At 38.2% G+C, this 18,987-nt stretch overlaps 2 protein-coding genes across 2 annotated transcripts; one reads left to right on the top strand and one right to left on the bottom strand.

Moving 5' to 3' along the window:
- Positions 1-6: 6 nt before the first annotated feature.
- LOC113497691 (protein KIAA0556-like) lies at positions 7-5,237 on the top strand. Its single transcript, XM_026877371.1, is given in 15 exon segments — positions 7-19; positions 412-549; positions 1,540-1,816; positions 2,128-2,361; positions 2,785-2,817; positions 2,820-2,893; positions 2,896-2,963; positions 3,285-3,312; positions 3,314-3,362; positions 3,365-3,481; positions 3,931-3,993; positions 3,996-4,080; positions 4,184-4,277; positions 4,357-4,475; positions 4,741-5,237. Coding segments are annotated over 15 exon segments (1,500 nt in total). The 5' UTR covers position 7; the 3' UTR covers positions 4,850-5,237.
- Positions 5,238-6,765: 1,528 nt separating this feature from the next.
- LOC113497213 (DNA-directed RNA polymerase, mitochondrial-like) lies at positions 6,766-18,912 on the bottom strand. The gene is made up of 24 exons (XM_026876650.1): positions 18,672-18,912; positions 18,436-18,546; positions 17,757-18,354; positions 17,498-17,647; positions 17,156-17,330; positions 16,093-16,203; positions 15,672-15,833; positions 15,260-15,589; positions 14,658-14,798; positions 14,313-14,431; positions 13,953-14,127; positions 13,219-13,340; positions 12,517-12,732; positions 11,862-12,011; positions 11,330-11,515; positions 10,799-11,008; positions 10,130-10,284; positions 9,634-9,785; positions 9,011-9,170; positions 8,634-8,763; positions 8,232-8,357; positions 7,799-7,970; positions 7,419-7,510; positions 6,766-7,329 (listed from the first exon to the last, which is right to left on the bottom strand). Exons 1-24 carry the CDS (start codon positions 18,817-18,819, stop codon positions 7,203-7,205), a joined length of 4,218 nt encoding a protein of 1,405 aa, XP_026732451.1. The 5' UTR covers positions 18,820-18,912; the 3' UTR covers positions 6,766-7,202.
- Positions 18,913-18,987: the final 75 nt, after the last annotated feature.

Genomic DNA, 18,987 nt, shown 5'->3' with positions numbered 1-18,987 from the left:
AGCTCTCATGAGGATATGGGTAAGATGTTAACACTTTATCAATAAGACATATCAACTGCAAGTCGAATACAGTAAGATTCCTGTATAAATAGAATCAAAGCTCTTCGGTAAAATTGAACAACGTTGCTAAAACCAATTTTTTGTATTTGTTATTATGGATGGACGGACAGCGGTGCCTCAGCACTAAGGTTCCGATTTTAACCTGTGACGCAACACAAGAAACTAACATTTAGAAGGGAATTCAAAAAATATTCAATATAAATATTTTTATGGGTTATCTTTTCATATTACGAGGGTAAGGTTGGTCAAATTAAATGGGTGCCAGGTCAGCAGATTCAAATAATTATCAAGGAAAAAAACCTTAGCAAACATGAGACTATTGTTTGCCAAGCTGATTATTCGTTTTTCCAGAACTACAACAAGTCGCGCATATATTCTGCGCGTGGGGTTAAACTGGTTCAGATCAAGCTGGATGATCAGATCATATTTCACGGAGAGATCGCCCGCTCCAGTGGCGAATTAAAAGGACCCCTGCCTACCTTTGGAGATGTGAGTTCTAATCGTATATAAGGTAAAATGTCAGGAAAGTAATTAAGCAGACCCGTTTAATCTAATAATTCATTCGATCTAAGTATTTCGAAACAAATTTTGGTAAACTAGTTACAACTTCGTATGAGAAGACCAATTCACGATAAGCGCGAAACTGCGAAATTGGGCAAATTTGCAATATTTTGGGGTAAGCAGACAAAAGTTTAAATAGGAATTGTATACTTCAGATTTTAGAAAACGGCATCTTATAGGTATACTTAAGCGGCGAACCATGTTTCTATGCTCTATTCGATACAACCAAGGCTGCAGTACTCGGTATTTTATTTGATCACGTTCCTTGATAAGAGAGTTTATAATAACTTTCGTGATTGGATTTGCAACATGTTTATGTTTAACCTTAACCTTCAGGTCTGTAAGTATAACAATTCTATACCATTCGGTATTCAAGTAATGTCAGCAACAAAATCTGTTTTCAAAACAGCTGAATACAATGGAATTCAATTAATGCTATTGTACAATTCGTTACAAAATAGGCTTGATACCCGAAGAATACTAAAAACGTATTGAACACCAATTTCTACATGTGTTAACCAACCATTATTGCTGACTGTACTCTAACAATACATTTTGTTCGTATGTGTTCGTTATGTGAAAAACGTGACTCACATTCGATGCCTTTTACACCTTATTTTATAGAAGTTGTATTTCCTTCTATAAAACATGAACATGGCAAAATCGATCACATTTCTAGGAACATTTAACTTAGCTTTAACGACGACAATGGAATGCCATTGACGCACTTTTAATATTTAATTACACGGTAGCAAACGATGACATGTTGTTACATAAAGGAAATTTATCATTTCGAAGAAATACCTCTTTTCCGCAATTCTATTTCAGAAAAAAAATAAGTAAAATAGTAAATCTGAACCTTTTACTGCAACGATCTTTATTCCTTATCCGGACTTAACAATGAAAAACAACTTACAGACAATCCTCTTCACCAAGGATCCAATAATCTTAGACTCCGTAATGCTTAACGACAAAAACTTCCAAGCGTTGTTGAAAGACAACGAACCGATGCAAGACTACTCCAACACGATTGACAAGCGACCCCCCACTGCGAACGATAGCAATCATAACATGAGCCCTACAGCCCTGTTGGAGGCCTTGGATATCCAGGAGAAAGAGATCAAGTATGTCGCGAAGAAAGTGAAGCTCACGCTCATGTCTAATTGGGGACAGAGACACCTTATTGGACTTACTGGTAAGACTGTGTTCAAAGTGTTAGATGATAGTGGGCGCATGCCAATTGTTATGGGAAATCACACCATTTACCTATATCCAAATTTGCAATAACTATAAATAAAATTCTCATAAATTTTTATGATGGAAAAATGAGTCTTTCTAAATTTACATTGGTATACTAATATTATATAGAGGTATAAAATTGTGAGGTTGTAGGAAGCAATCTTTTATAGTTTCTGATATCTAAGAGGTAACTTAACGCCATTATATCTAATGTACATCAATTTCTAATTTTATACCAAAAATTGCATCTTCATACCCTAAAACCAGGCATCGAACTGCTCTGCTACAACGAATCCATCAAGATCCACCGCGCCTACGCGTACACCGCTTTCATAACCGAGGACCAGGCGCCGGAGCACAGCAGCCTGATCGACTGCAAGAGTCTGTTCAGCGGCAGGAACATCACTACTGACTTCGAAGATATGTGGTGCACGAACTTCGCGACTGGGAACAAGTTCTGTCATATTGTCATGGAACTTATGGAGTCTACTGAGATTACTAGTGAGTTATTTTACTAGAGGAATTTGCTCTGACTTCACATTGATTTAAAAATGTATAGTAATGGTGGTGTGTAAAGCTTGATTCTTACTTTTTCGCAAGAAATGAGTCTTAAAAGATTTTTAGCAGAAAATCAAAGCCTATGTTCGATAGATACATCTATAATTATTTATCGTCAATATGCTACCATTCTCATACTATGCATTCCTCGTTCTTTTGGTGATGGTGGTCGTGGGCGCATTTGGGTGCTGTTCATTGTGTGATTTGACATTCAAATAGTGCTACTTAGAAGCCTAATTTGATGAATTTTCATTTTTTTTCTCACTGCCAAGTGTTTATTCTTTGGTCAATTTGGACAGCTTACTTATTTTTACCGTATTTGGCCCCTAAATCTGAAACCCATTGCAAGCCAAATTTTCTACCAAGGTATCCGCATCTGGAACTACAACGCGAACATGGAGTCTCGTACATCGGCGCGAAGCACGCGCGCATCTCTCTGGACGGGACCGCGCTGCACTACCGGCCGCTGTTACTGGCGCCGGGGCGCCGGGGGACACCTGCTATGACTACGTGCAGCAGATAGATCTGCTTACTATTGATGATAGGTAAGATGGTATTTTTTTAAATTCTTACATGACTACACAAAATTTATGCGGGCATTCCATAACTTGGTTTTAGGGTTTTGAAGGGAGAGGACTGAGTGTGTCTATTTTTCTTAAAAAAGGACTGCTTTGAAGATTTTACAAATATATCGCTGTTGATGGTTTTACACTTCACAAACTTAGGCTATTCAAATCCTCCCTTAAAATCAAAATTTTCGAATATAGACATGACATTTCGACCATTCCCAAGCAATACGCGCTAGAAACCGTTGCGTCATTTAATGAGACATTATAAACTCTTAATACCTCTGGTTTCACTCAAAGGTTGGACGACGCGAAGGAGTCTGACAGTTTTTCGCATGGACTGCCTGGTGTACGGAACCAACCTGGACATGGGCGCGCCACCGGCTTCGTGCTCCAGCTCAACATATTCTCCACATGGGGGGACCCCTACTACGTGGGTCTGACTGGCATCGAGCTGTACGATCACCACGGGAACAAGATACTCTTGACAGAGACAAGTATGTAGGAATAGGAAAAGTTATTACTTCCACTTTAGTATGGGTTTTTGTTGCTGAGGCCATCGGTAGGCATCTTCTGAGAATTTGCACTGGATTAAGATTTGGAGCGATGGTTTGGTATTTAAAAAATCTTTTTGAAAATAGTAGGTAGATTCATAGTTATCAAATACAAATAGAAAAACAAAATATTTATTGTTAAAAGGGTAGCAAAATTTACCCCTATCAATTGTACTAAAGTTATTGCTTTTAACAAGCCTATCAGAGACTACCTTAATACACACCTCCACACTCAAATTATTAGAACCTGCGGCTGTTCTAAGTTAGCTGTCGGAAGTTCTAAAGACTTACTTCACGGCTTGAAGTAATATTATTGTGGAGTGTCACTCTTCCACAACCGTAACAATATAACTTAAGACTTGGCGATAGACGATGGTTATCATTCCTCGCAGACGTGTGCGCGCACCCGGCCAGTGTGAACGTGTTGGACGCGCGCGCGGCCGACGTGCGCACTCCGACAAACTCATCGACGGACACAACGCGAGGGTCGCCGACGCCGCGCACTCCTGGCTCGCACCCGTACTGCCCAACACGCTCAACAGGTTACACATTCTTACTTACATTCGTTGAACTGTAATTGTGATGTTTGACAATTGTAGGTAAAGCAGCGTCATCATCTTTTTAATTTTTGATTGTTAATATCAGAGTATACTTCGTGTTCGACGTCCCCGTATCAGTGTACGGTATGAAAATATGGAACTACGGGAAAACACCAACTAGAGGCGTCAAGGAGTTCGGGGTAAGATATTTCAGATAATGATTTTATGACCTAAGTACTTTTATTACATGAAAAAATTCCTAACTTCTAATTTCTTCAGGTTTTAATGGATGATTTGCTGCTATACAATGGAACACTGGACTGTGCCAAAAACGATGAAATTCTCAGCCCTCAATGGTTCTGCCTGCAGAACTTAGATGTTGACACGTTGACACCTTCGTGAGTACTATGCCTTATACATACTATTAAATCGATACTTGGATGTCAGAGTAACTGTATTTATTAGACACGCTAACACTAAAATTGAAAAAAAAAAAACTCGCTATGGACTCCAAATTCCACTCCTCTCCTCCAGGAGAGGACATAATGCTACTTTTTAACAAGATTAACAATCCGCGGGTGAAACCGCGAACAAAACATACTTTTGGAAAATTATTGTACCAAAAATAAAAATAATGAATGGTTATATGTATCGTTACACCAGTTCGTCGGAGCTGAGCCAGCGCACGACGACGAGCGGCTCGAGCGAGTGCGCCGACCCCAGCGCGCGCCCGCACACCAGCGTGCACGTGCTCAAGCATCGCGCGCACTGACCACTCCTTGCAGGGGGTCACACAGACGTATTGCCAATCATGTGTTCTTTACGCTCTTTATGAACTACATACATTAAACGTATACATATAATGTAAAAAAAATACTTCGAAAGTTGTGTTACGACGAATTTGCCCCATTTTATAACAATATTTCTCTGTTTCGGTTAAATGTGTATGATCGCATTAATTTATATTGTGTAGAAATCATTACTTTAGTACCCTACCTACCAGAAAAAAAATGTTAGGCGATCGTTAAAATTTTACGGATAATTTTAGAAGGTTTTAGTGTAAGATGGAATTAATTTGGAACGAAATCGTAGATTAGAAACTTGAGCACTTGATTTCATTGAGATTTATAGTTGTTAGTAGGAAGGGCAGGCATGTAGAAAATTTTGTAGACTGCGCACACGCCAAAATACTTTTAGTTATTGTTCATAATCACTTTGTTGTATATCGAATAAAAACCGTAAAAAATAAAAAATACTTAGGGCCGTTGACTCTGAGAAGTCCTTAACGATAGGACAACACGAGCTGCGCCTGCGCAGATGACGTCATGTGACTTGTTCTGCGGAGTCTGTCGTATTATAATCCACCTACCTTAAGGACTCGAGAGTTACTAGACTTGTTTGAATAATTTAAAGTTGTTATACATAAAATATTATGTCCGTCCAATATTAGTGATGCCCTGAGTGGCCTGTGATGGTGATGTTGCTAGTCTAAAATTGTTGTAATTAGTTACGTGACCGTGTAACGTGAATTTTTGTACCACAAATAAATAAAATGATAATTTCTAATCTTGATGTTTTATTTGATTATAACTAATCACCGGAAGCGCACCCAAAAGGTACTAACCAAGATTAATAAAATTGCGTGTATAAGGTCTGGTAGATAAAATGAAAATATGTTAAGTATTCAACTTAATTTATTGTTCAACTACTAACAATCACAGCTTTGCGCATAATATGACAAAATTGGAATTTCTCAACTTCGCATAATATTTGGTTACACTACTATGGATTTATTTATAGGTACATTAACATACTGGACGAAAAACTTAGTCGAGCATTAGTCCTTAACATAAACCAAAACTAAAATTGGTTATTTTACATAAACACAGCAATTTTGTACTCTACAAGAGTAAACTAATACTATTACCAAAATTATTTAGTTATATGCACGAAACATGACTTTAAAATGACCATAATATAAAAAAAACATACATTTTAATTTGATTACTTTAATTTAAAATTAAAACTATTTAAGTTCGAGGATAAGGCAGACTTATTTTTTAATATTGGAAAATTGCAGTCAATTAATTTATGGCAGTATTAATGTCTTCACAACGTCTGACTTTCAAAACGACAAACATAAATATACATTTGAACTGAAAATATTATAATTTCGGACGTAAATAGTGTGGCAGTATGTATTATGGCAGATATTTATATTGAAACTTACAGGTTTATACGCATTTAAACATACATATTTTACGAAACCGGCAGTAAAATTGGCAAGTGCGGCTTTAATCACTCAAGCAAACTAATTTGATTGCGAAACTTCCACATCAAATTAGCGAAATCGGTCCAGCCGTTCTCAAACAGGTGCAAATAAAGTTTAGATTTATAGATCATCGTTTCGTGCAAATAACTAAATTGAAAACTACATTACATTTGGTTTTTGTGACACAATATTGTCTAAAGACAAAACCTAAATCTCAATAAAGGGAAAACATGAATTGAAACAGTGAATAGAAAATTACAAAAGACCTACAACAAGCATCACACGTCATTATCTTCAGTCTATCATCAGTGCCTGTACTATCAACCCTAAAAGCAAGACTTACGAATGTAGAAGTGAGATGGCGCAATACAGTTCGTATAGCAGCGTCTAGCTTCAACAACGGCAAACTACCAGCTTTTACAGGTCGTAGTAAAGGCACCGTTCCTCTCATGGCAATGTTTTATTAAAATGTCTCGTCTATCTAAATTGAGTTATTTTTATAATTATCGTAAGGTGTCTTTTCTTTCCGTTATAACTTCACTTCTTCAGTTAAAAAGCCCACTTTATAATCACCATCATTTAGCATACCCTACATGGAAGACTGTTACCACTTCAACATGTACGTGCGGAAACTATTTTCCAAATACCTTACACAATGTATGATAGTATTCGATGTATAATATGATGACGTCTTATGTATTTCGAGTTATTCATATTATCGTAAGTACTTAAATTAGCTTCTACGTGTAGCCTATGGTATATTAAGTTGTGAGGTAGGGTCTACATACTACACGTCATTATCCGTTTGGTCAGTTTGAACGTCCACTAAACTTTGAAGCATGTAATAAGTGTCTTAACTGAAGAAGTACACGGATTTGAGAACGCTAGTCAGGTCGAAGTCGCCTTTGCTCGGCACTTTCTGTAGTAACGAGTTGACACGTTTTTTATTTGCAGCTCCTATGCTTCTGTCTTCGAGTTCACTGAAAAATAATAATAATAAAATTGTATTGTACTTAGACAGGTATGTATCCCTTTAAGACGAGAAATATGTCTATTGCCACTTGCTTACCTTTCATCATAACTGTATCGATTTACAAGAAACGCCGATAAATCTTCTAAGATGGGCTGCGAGTGGAGAGCTACGAACTGTTCACGGCAAATCTGAACAAACAAGAGGAACATTGGTTTTCTTTGTTTTCTATATAAGCTACTTACACAACATCATATCACTACAATGCAGAGGATATTAAGCAACGGAATTGCATAAAATATCCTTCCCCCTCCCTTATGATTTGCACTACCTTTACGGACAGGCAGTCTGACCACTTCGAAAAAAAATCAACAGGGCAGATCTGAGTAGTGTAGGGGAGGGCGGAGGTTACTTGTTCTATAGAGTTTCACATAGATTTGTAAAAACTGTTTATCATGATAAGTTTCTGGTGCATATACCTTGTTCATGAGATCGACAGTATTGGGATGCGTCCAGAAGCAGTCGTGCACGGACACGAAGGTGAGTCCCGCCGCCTCGCAGTGCAGTGCGGTCAGCATCATGTGCGACGAGTCCAGCGAGTGGATGAAGTTCGGAGGGAACGCGTTGCGCTGCTTCATCGTGCATGGACGTCTGGATAGAGCACTTGGTTATATAATACCATTAAATAGATCTTATGAGTAACATTGAAGTTTCAATGATCCTCAAAAAATTAAGTTATTTTAAAACATTTTTTTTCGCAAACTTGATAAACACGATAAATATTTTATCAAGTTGATCACATTTATAATAAATAAAGACTTCGAAAACCCCTAGTACAAAATGCATTATTTCAACTCAAAAAGTGTTATCACAGCTATGGACAGCAAACAAGTGTATAAGAGTGTGTCATACTGTTGTTGGTCGAGTGGTGGGCGGTGTGGCTGCGCGGTCCCGGCTCGCCTGTAGTAGGGCTGCACTACGGGCAGGCCCAGCGGGGTCACCCACTCCACACTCTCGCCGCACACCGCAGAGATCAGCCTTCGAAAAACATCGAGTCTTATAATATAACACGTACAAAAACAAAGAAGAAATGCAAGTTCTCTGAAAACTGTCCATAAGATATCTAGCAAACTTAAAAAAAAATCAAAAGAGTGTCACGTCAGAGGTTTACAGGCTTAAAACTCTAAAACCAGATTGCAAATCAGCCACACAAAAGAAGAAGATCCGAAGATAAGAATTTGCGGGTATTACAAATTATTCTAAAGTATGCAATAAAAAATTGTTCATAGCTCAAAAATATCATATGTAACTTACTTTGCACAATCAGTGAACCAGTCTTGTATAAGTTTGGTGGAAGTGAACATCTCCCGTAAACTGTCAAACGTCTTCGCTGTTAGGTACTGCGAGCACGACCACACGTGCTCCTTGGGAAAGTCGTCTATATCTGTAGAGAATTGAAATATTTTAAGGGGATAAATAAAGAGGTAGTTTATTTTAAAGTACAATAAAATACGTAAACCGCCTGTAAACAATACACAACAACTATTTGGTTTTTTTTTAATTTAATTTTTAAACACCATACCTATAAAAAAAAGTTGATCATTCCCCGTCCAAAAACCTTATCGCGACAGGACAAGGTTTCACAAATGAAATTGAATATAGAAGGCATTTAATTGGTTGTAGTAGTTTACCTTTCAATTGTTTAGCGATCTGCAGGCGGGCTCCAAACTTGGTGACTCCATATACAGTGGTCATGACAGTTTGTTTGATGACCTTCCGCCGCACGAAGTTCTCCAATATGATGGCCGCGGGTACCCCGGCCGCGGCGTCTCGAACGCGCATTTCTTCTACCTGTACAAATGTTGGGTTTGAAAAGGAATTAATGAAAGTTTGGTGCTGATGAATATCATGTGAAACAGAAGGGTCCGATTTTTTCACGTTTAGAATTTTTTATAGGGTGCAATTTTGATGGATTTAGAAGATCTGATAATGGGGCGCTCTCAGAGGCCATGATACGTTGCGAGGTAAGTTGCAGGCTTAAAGCTGGCCGCTTTAAGCTTGCATCTTTTTGACATTTAGGGCAATTTAAATCAGGTGTTTCTCATTAAAACTTTTTATGTGTAATTCATTAAACTGCTTTAACCCATAAAACCAATATTCTTACTACTACTGGATCAAATCCAAATCTATAAACAAATGGGTAAAACTAGGTCTAGCTTTACTGGTTTGTCTATAGATTCTATCTTTTTTTGCGAATTCGGAGCACATAGGTCCACATTCTTGGACAACATGAGTAACAGCAGCATGTACATACGAGCGCGGCCACGGCGCTGTAGACGTCCTGCGGGCGCGGGGCGGGCGCCAGGTTGACGGCGCGCGCGCCCGCCGCGTCCCCGCCCAGCGCCGCGTAGTGCTGCAGCCCGTTGCACGAGCCGTCCTGGTGCACCGGGAACCCGCTGCGGTACTCTGCGACAACACGACAACGGGTCAACAGCCGACCATGTCGGTAAGGTGGACAAGGTTGCGGGATACCAAGTGCACATATTCTTTCACATTAAAAAAACTACAGCATAGTATATCTAAATAAATTAATTTCGATTTGAATCTGACAAACAAAGAAAATGCTTGTAAAAATCTAAAGAAAAATATCATTATGCAATATATTCAGCCACAAGTGACTTTAACTATGAGATTATCGAACGCAAAATATAAAAAATCTCGAAAAATATTAACACAATTTAGATTCGAACTTATACTTTACCCACAAAATAAATGACTTCTAGTTATCTTATCTAGAAAATTGTATAAACCTTCTGGGTTCGGCGATCGTAGCGCATTAGCGATCTCCATGCAGCAGGCGAGCGTCTGCCAGGGCTCCTCGGACGCGGCCCACCAGCGCTCGCCCTCCAGCGGCCGCTCCGCAGAGTCCACAATCTTGTCTATTATACTCTCCGCGTATTCTAGTCTAGAGGTACATAGAAATATATTATTATATAGGTAGGAAAAGGCTACAATTGTTCCCAGCGTTAAGAAATGGATATCAGAATTAGTTTTCACAGTGGGCTAGATAAAAAAATACCTAACCAAACGGTATCTGTGTCTATGCCAGTGGATCAACGTAGCCTTTTTATTTAATTATTCGACGTCTCTCTAGTCTTTAGTACTTGAAGTCTTTTCTATCGTTCATGATCTTAACAAATCCCAACTAAACACTGAGCTAACCACACAGTTCATTTTGTGTATTTTAGGCATTAGCCAGCGTAGCCAGGCGTCCCGATTTTTAAATCAACTTTTAATGTCCCCCGGGGGGGCAGGCTCGGTCCCGCTTTTCTTTACTTGACCGTACGCCTTTCGTAGGATTCACAGAGACAATTGTTTGAAACCAGTGGCGTAGCGTGGTTCACCGTGGCCCGGGGCGGAAATAAAATCTGGCAACGCTGGCATCAGCATTATATATTAAAAGTGGAATGAATGAGTACCTCTCATCGAGTGTGGCCTTCTTCATGGTCCCGGTGAGGTTGATAGCGTGCAGCAGCAGCCAGCGCAGGCCGGCGGGCCCGAGCGGCTGCGGGCGCGCGAAGCGCAGCAGCGCGCGCTGCGCGTCCGCGCCCAGCGCCGACACGTGCGGCCCGCACGCGTACACGCGCCCGCGGAAGTCCAGGTTGTGCGGCAGCCAGAACACACGCTGTCTAAGGACGCGAACATTGTTATTACACATATTGTTCTAATATAACCAAAGCGCACTACACACCAAAGCCCGGCTGAATAATATGTTGGCAACATTTTGCCGGCGGGCTATGTTGGCGGTCCAGTCATTGCAAGTCGTAAAACTTTGTCAGCAGCATGTCGTACTTTTTATCATACTACAATCAGTTAACAAATTAACCAACATCATATGTACACTTTTTTTGTATTCTTATACACCCTTTTTTCTGTAAGGTGGACTAAAACCGTCCCATGTTCCTTAATTTGCCCTCTACGTACCGGGGCCGTGGTTAAATGACACCTACCTGTAGTGATTGGCCAGCGACAGTTTGTAGAGCGTGTCGCACCATAGCGAGTGCATTTCAGCGCGCGCGCGGTTGACGGCCACGCGCCGCTTGAACACGGCGGCCGCGTCCGAGCCGCTCTCGAACTGCGACATGTCCAGACGCGATGACGGCGGAGGAATGTCTAGCTTCTTGTCACCACCTTCCCTGTATACATAAGATTTTACTATCATATTCATATATACATTTGTATAATAGGATTAGAAAAAATAAAATGTAAGACTTTGAACTGTGCAGAAATGTTCTAATGGCAAAGGCTTACAACAAGGCATACAACTCTGCCGGGTCTAGAAAATTCTACAGTACAAATAAATGTAGATGATGATATAACTTTTCGATTTTATGCAATTTGTACGCCACTGCTATCAATTAATCAGTAGATCAAATAGTTCGTATTTATATATATATATATTTAGTAAGCCAAGACATATTTTTATATAACGTTATGTTTAAAGGATTGAATGGATAAAATCTTCTAGCAATGATCTGTTACCTGAATATTTTGATCTGTAGATCCAGTATAGGCTCGTTGATGACCCACGGCACCTCTCCCAGCTGGTTCAGGCTGTCCAACACTGGGTACAGAGATTCAGACGGCGCGGACTCGAGTCGCTTCCACTGAGACATCACGTAGTACGGCATCCTACGAGATTTGCCAACACCGTTAACTGAGTGACATAGTGTGTAACACGTTAAACGTGATTAAATATAGGCTGGGCGTCTTTGAATATCGCTTATTTGAATTATAGTTTAACAATAGGGTATTTGACTAATTTTTCATTTTATTTTATTCAGAATTAAGGAAGATTAAAAGCACTTAAGATGATGAAATGCATGGTAGTGGAAACATCACAATGTCAGTAAAAATCGTACTGGTAAATCTTGTGAAACGAGATTATAACTCATTAAATTCCCTTCATGTTTTGTTTACGAGATAAAGGGAAAAACGCGTATCCAATATTTGGAAATCTTTCTAACGGTTTAAATAGTTTTTTTTTGGCAAATTTCCTATTAAAAAAAGGTCCCTTCATTTAGTTTTTTTTTTCCTAAATCATGCGATTCTAGAGCATGATCATACAAAACTTCAAGACTTCGCACAGCCATTGACAAAATTAATTCGAGCAATTGAAAACTGTCGTAACATATACCTGACGAGCGGCGTGGGCGTGACGAGGTATGCGCCCCGCTGCGTGTTGGCCCAGGGCGCGGGCGGCGCGGCCGTGGGCGTGAGCGCGGCGCGCATGCGCAGCGCGCGGCTGGCGGCGCCCGCCCACACGCGCGCCAGCACCGGGTGCGGCTTCAGCTCCAGCCGCACCACGCGGCCCCACGGCCGGTGCACCTTGTACACGGCCGGCAACTTCTTCCTACGGGGAGGACATGAGCCACACTGTACAACACCACACCTAGTACTGCTGCACTCGACATCTCGATGGCTTTCGATCGACTAGTGCAGTTGCATTCAATTTGCGAGTTCTGTTATTAACCAAAGTGAAGTAACAAACATTATAGGCCACTTTAAATTATGCCACCATTGTCTCTGGTTTCAACCCCTGAATAATTTTTGCTTCCCATTGCGGCCCTCGACACCATAACTACAGTGATTGAGTTGCAGTTGATTAGTTAAAAAGGTTGAGTACCACTGGACTAATGGTTAAATACAGGTTGGCGGGTATGATAACATATCAAACTTGTTCATATAAAAAACCCTAAACCGAGTTGGTGCTATTACAAACAATAAAACCATAATATTGTAATTATAATGATTTCCCAAAAGAAAATGAACAGCCAAAAAATATCCCCAAGATTTATGAAATTATGAAAAAAATAAAAGTATGTCCACAATAACTCACTCTTTAGCGGCTTTACTCTTGAACATATTGACGTCAATCTTCACATCATTGATTATGATATTATACAAGAACTTTCCGACGTTTTGTCGCACTTCCATTGGCCACGGAGTTTCTTCAACATCCTAAACAAAACAGGATACATTTTAGTCTTCCCTGCCGCTCTTTAAATGGAAATTATGGCATGCCACCTAAACAATTTACGATACAGTTACTTATTTAGAGTCCCTATAACATGTACATAAAAAATAGTGCCTAAGTCAAGCTTATAAAATATACTTTTAAGGTCAATCTAAATTGTGAAACTTTATAACTATGGCAAATGATCAAAACGACATGACTCTAATTTGATGCAAAGTCTCGTATGAAGTAAGGAACTATGCCAAGAATATAAATATGGGCAAATTAACAAAACTTCTAATAATCTAGGCATAGAGATAGCATTAATGTATAAAATACTCCTCGATATTATAGAGTCTAAGCAAAAGTAACAATTGTTGTAGTTGTTGAGAGGTATGATGCGAACTTTATCGTAAACTCAACCTTCCAAACATGTTATTAAAGTCGTTATTGACAGACAGGACTATTTACAAAAGACTTTTCAATATTATGTGGTCATTTAAGGTAGAAGTTTCACGAGTCTTGTATTTTCAATTACCAGCTATTTTCTTTATTTCATATAATTCTTAATTGATACTAAGTTTAACTCGAAGCCTCAGCCTTGTATACTTGCTTACCAGACTAGCTCCATCTCTGTTCATGTGTACGAGCGCTTGCCACGCCTGGCGCCCGTTGTAGGGCAGGTCCGTGCCGTCTACAGACTGACGCTTGACGTACCACTCGCAGTACTTCTCGTATATGCGCTCAATCTTACTTAACGTGCCGTTGTTTCGGTACTGCTCGATTTGATATCTACAAGAATATTTTATGAAAATTATTGATCTTAAAGAAGGGCGTGTGAATTTGCAGGATCAAAAGTAAGTTCAATATTTTTAAAACATCGGTAAAGTAGTTTTAAACTAAAACGTTGGAGTACTTCCGTGGCAAAGACATTACAAAATTGACATGTGTTATAATATTATGTTGTTAATACTTACTTGTGATAAACTTGTGTCCCTAAATCCCTATGTAACAGCTTGAGTGTAGGACTGTATGTCTCACTTCCATCCACCAACTTGCTGATCTCACCCATTATTAATTCTACAAATTGATCAACCTAAAACAAGAGGCATCACATAATAAGAACACAATACCTAAATAATAAGCTACCGGGGCAAGTAGTTAAAGGTCATGACAAATCATGAGTCAATATGGGTTTATGAGAAACTTAGGATCTTTTTGATCATATCTTATCAATTCGGTATCCAGAGTTAAGTATTCATCAAATCTATTAGTTCCCTTGTATACTTATGTGGCATAACGGTTATGGCAGCAGCACTTACATCAAGTACAGTGAGGTAGGGGTACATGGTGATGGCGGAGTGCGAGGCGGTACTCTGCGACCTCAGCGTGCTGAGGTTGCGGACGAAGGAGTCGCGGATCACGCCGCGCCACTCATTCTCCGTCTCGGATAACTTCTGTCTCTGTACAGATAAAACAATAATACTTCATTATTTTATATTATTTGTAAACTATTGGGTATAGGAGATTAGCTGTGACGGTCATATGTCCATAGGGTCTAAATGGTTAGTTTTAATAGCAGTAAATTAGTATGAGTCAAGTGATTGTTATTTCAAGTAAAATTCATTAAGAATTCATCTGTAGGATAGAGATTAATTCTTAATATTATAAGCGTGAAAGTTTGTATGTATGGATTTTTGGTTAACGCAAAATCCAAGGAACGAATTTCGACGAAAATTGGTACATAAATAGTTTATAATGTTTGGGATTAACACATGGATAGGATTTTTTCCCAATTTTATGTTCCCGTCCGATCATTTTCGATTTGTAGGGTTAAGGCCCGCGGGTGACAGCTGCTTACTCACATAATTTTGCCTGTACTCTAACACTATTTATAATAACGTTTTTACTCGTCTTTACTTACACAGAATTTCACCAAGTCGGACTGCTCATCCTGAACACCAATATTCTGTATTTCGACATCTCCTTTGATTTCTATATTCAGTTGTTCTTTGCCTTTTTGAATCATTTCCTCCAACGAGAGCAAGCCTTCCGCCGGTGACGTCAGCAGACCGGCTCTATTCTCAACTTTATCTAAAGTGATGCTGTCTAGTAAGCGACAGTTGTAGTCAAGAATGGGTGGGGTGTAAACTGGCTCAAAATTTTCTTCAAGTCGACGTGTTGCTTGAAGTACAATTTCGCGTTGATCGTATAAGAACTTTGTCTTATCGAAGAGGTCATTTAATTTTATATTCTGAAAAATAAAAGTAAAACTTTTTTGTCAAACCTTATTTTTAAAAGGCTAGATTATTTATCGAAAAAAATTCAAGGCAAACCTTTTGTTCCATTTGTTCTTTATAATGCTGGAGTTCTGCTAACTTATCTTCAACCTCACTTCTTTCAATACACTCGAATACTGCTGCAAAGGTCTGAGGGTTAGCCTGCACGCTATCCTCAGCCATGTGAGATAAAAGGATTTTGACATTGTCCAACATACCCTAAAAATTTCAAAGTAGTCAGAAAAGGAACAGAGATATATTGCTTCTTTACTTTCGTGTTTTTGTTATAATAGCTTGTGTAAATCTAACCTCTCGATCTCCACCTAAAGGTTAAAAAGAATATTGCAAAAATCCTATTTGACCTTTCAGTATGTAACAAATAAGCAGGTTATTGGAATTGTCTGGAATTACAGAATTGAGGACTAATTAGACTTCTAGGGATATGTAATTAGAGTTCCTTGTAAACAAAAATACTCACAGTATGCGCATATCCATGTAAAAGTGTATTGTAGACTCGTATGTCGCTTATTTTAGGGTTACTCGATACACGAGCGCTTCTTTGTCTGTAATACTGTAGAACTTGCGACGCCTGAAATAACGACAAAAATGTTTCATTATTTGGGTAGGATAAGTTATCATTCAAATTCATGTGCCTTTGTGGCCAGGCCAAGTTCAAAAGAATCAGAAATCTGAAGAAGCTTGATAAGATTACTAATATTATTCTCTTGTATTTTAAATAGGTTAATTGAATAATAATTAGCAGCAAAAATGTCACAGAATGCAGTCCATGATAATTAACTTATTTTATTATTCTCAAAATATATCATCTGTAATCATTCAGTGATATACATCCATACGAAACCTTAAAACCTACGAAAATGATAATAACCCACAAATATACATATTTTGGATAATACTCAAATAGTAAATCTGACGGAATGAAGGAATATTTTTAGTCAGTGCCGTCAGAATGGTTTGATAAGATAACTGAGATTTATCATCTAAAAGTAGGTTAGAAAGGTTTCGTGTTTTTAATACATACAGCTTATATTTATAAACTTTTATTACTTCTGCTCTTTTAAACATGCTTGTCTTGGTTAATGTAACTATCAATATTTAAAATTACCATATTAATAAATTAATTGATGGTCAGATTTTAAGGAAATGAGTAACATTTAAAACATTTTTATTTACTTTACTTCCTGATCTTTGTTGAACTGGTAAACAGTACACAATAGAAACAGGCACTTTGTAAAATGCAATAACAAACAAGCTTGCCCTGCATTTGGCTCTAAAATTCGTGACATATTGATAGACCAAACTTAAGCTTGCTCTACATTTGGCAGTAAAATTCGTGATATACATTATAGGTGATAATTTTTATACAAAACATTTGAATCTGTCCTTTTTCTTCAAGAACTGCAAGCTCAAGATTGTCTTTTACAGTTTACCCATATATTAAAACAACACATGAACTGGTCACAAAGATCCCATGCAAATGTTATATAATCCATAATCAAAAGTTGTAACAAGTATCTTACCTCTTGAATCATATTAAGAGAACACAGGAGCTGCAAATGTGAAATAAGTACTCGATGCAAGGAGTCTTGCTTGCCCCGTCGCTCTAAATCTCTCATATCTTGTTTCATGCTCAACTCTTGCTTGGCACGACGCTTTTCCCGCTTCTCTTTGTTTTTCTTGCGCAAAGTGTTTTTTCTGTAAAATTCATGCACTTAAATACAGATATGTTTGGACAATATGCATGGAATAAAATTTTCACAATTTCACACTCAAAGACTAAGTTCTTAAGACATAACTATTTTGCAGTTGACTGATCAGTCCAATAATATTTAAACAACATGAAACTTAAAAGTAGTACTTACGCCTGTTTAATTTTTAAGCTTTTGGCATTTTGCATAGGTTCAATGTAATTAACATCCATATCCTCTCTGACATCACCTGCTTCACCATGTAGAGATGGATCATCATAGATGTCTTCTAAAGCTGGGTGTGCAAGTGAGTGGCCTTGAGTTCTGTAATAAAATACTTATCATGAAGTATTTCTAAAATTCTTTTTGTGAACTGAAATTTATTTTTGTGAAATTTATGATTTGCAGGCTAATTTAATAAATTTCCACTTACTGTATATTAGTGATGTGTGTCATTAGTTCTTGATCATAACTATCTAAGTGGTTATCAACAAATAATTCTCTAAATACTGCATGTGGCCCTTTAGGAAGGGATTGGAAATGTTTCTCTTCAGACATTAAGTCCATGTTTGAACTTGTTTCATTAAGGTTAAACTCCTGAGTCAAGCCTTCATTGATGGCATACCGCAAGTCTTGCAGCTTCTGGTCATACAGTGTAGCTTTCCTGAAGTCATAATAACTGTCTTTCACCATGTCTATGTATTGTTTAGTCCTAAATTTATCCTCGATATTTGGCAGTGGATGGCTAGTGTATATAAGTGCACATTTATCATCCTCCAAAACTATATCTGATAGGCTTGACTTCCCAATCACTGCAGATGAGGTCTTAGTTGGAGTTTTCTTTAAAATTTTATCTCTCACAGATTTTAATAACTCAGGGTCCACTTCTGCAACTCTTGGATTTTTGATAGTCTTGGCAGTAAGCTGATGTAGCTGGCCAAGGGAAACAGGACTAGTAGCCAATTTAGAAAGATGTGAAGCATTTAATTTGCTTATAGAAACCTTTGTTTCAGTCATAGCCTGGTTACCAACTGAAATCACAGTAAAAACACAAGTTTTAATAAATATTAATTTTTACAGGTCAGTGCCATGCGTAACATAAACAAACATACCTTCAAGCAATTCTCCATACTTCTTATAACTTTTATGTTTAGATTTCTTTCTCAAGGAACTCAGTAAATTAGCCGTTTTCGTAGATTGGTGTCTTGCCGCATAAATGCTTTCTAGAAATAAAAATAGGAATGTTATGCAACTCAATAACCTAAACTTATATTAGAGTCCGGGCTTATTCGTTTCTCTAATGCATATCAACCATGAAAGTATAAATAGAACACTGCACTGAAATTACCTGCACCGAAATGGCCTAACAACATTTTTCGGCAGAACGAACATTTTATTTCCGTAATTGAGGTATTTTTGAGTGAATTGTGGTAAGGCAGCGAAACACCATGAAAGGAACTTTGATACAAATTTCTGGCAGATGAAAGTCGATGCATTATCGCCAATTTTATTCAAAATATTAAACGAATTGAGTAAAACATGCCGAAATGTGAAAAACCACGTGAAAATTCTAGGACGAATCGCAGAATCAAAATAATGTTGCAGGGATGTCCATTGATCAAACTTACTAAAGTCATTTTGACACTTGATTAGAGGATCAAGTC

The sequence above is a fragment of the Trichoplusia ni genome, chromosome 9 (assembly GCF_003590095.1).
Source record: "Trichoplusia ni isolate ovarian cell line Hi5 chromosome 9, tn1, whole genome shotgun sequence".
Lineage (NCBI taxonomy): Eukaryota > Metazoa > Arthropoda > Insecta > Lepidoptera > Noctuidae > Trichoplusia > Trichoplusia ni.
The sequence above is the reverse complement of the archived record's forward strand: the minus strand, read 5'-3'. Positions and strand labels throughout refer to the sequence as shown.

Bases quoted from the DNA above. Each gene is read 5' to 3' on its own strand.
- LOC113497213 (XM_026876650.1), bottom strand. From the start codon at position 18,819: ATGCATCGACTTTCATCTGCCAGAAATTTGTATCAAAGTTCCTTTCAT. The intron at 12,733-13,218 runs GTGAGTTATTGT...TCCTCCCCGTAG, and splicing joins AAGAGTAAAGCCGCTAAAGA to GAAGAAGTTGCCGGCCGTGT. The intron at 11,009-11,329 runs GTAGGTGTCATT...TCGCGTCCTTAG, and splicing joins TCGCTGGCCAATCACTACAG to ACAGCGTGTGTTCTGGCTGC.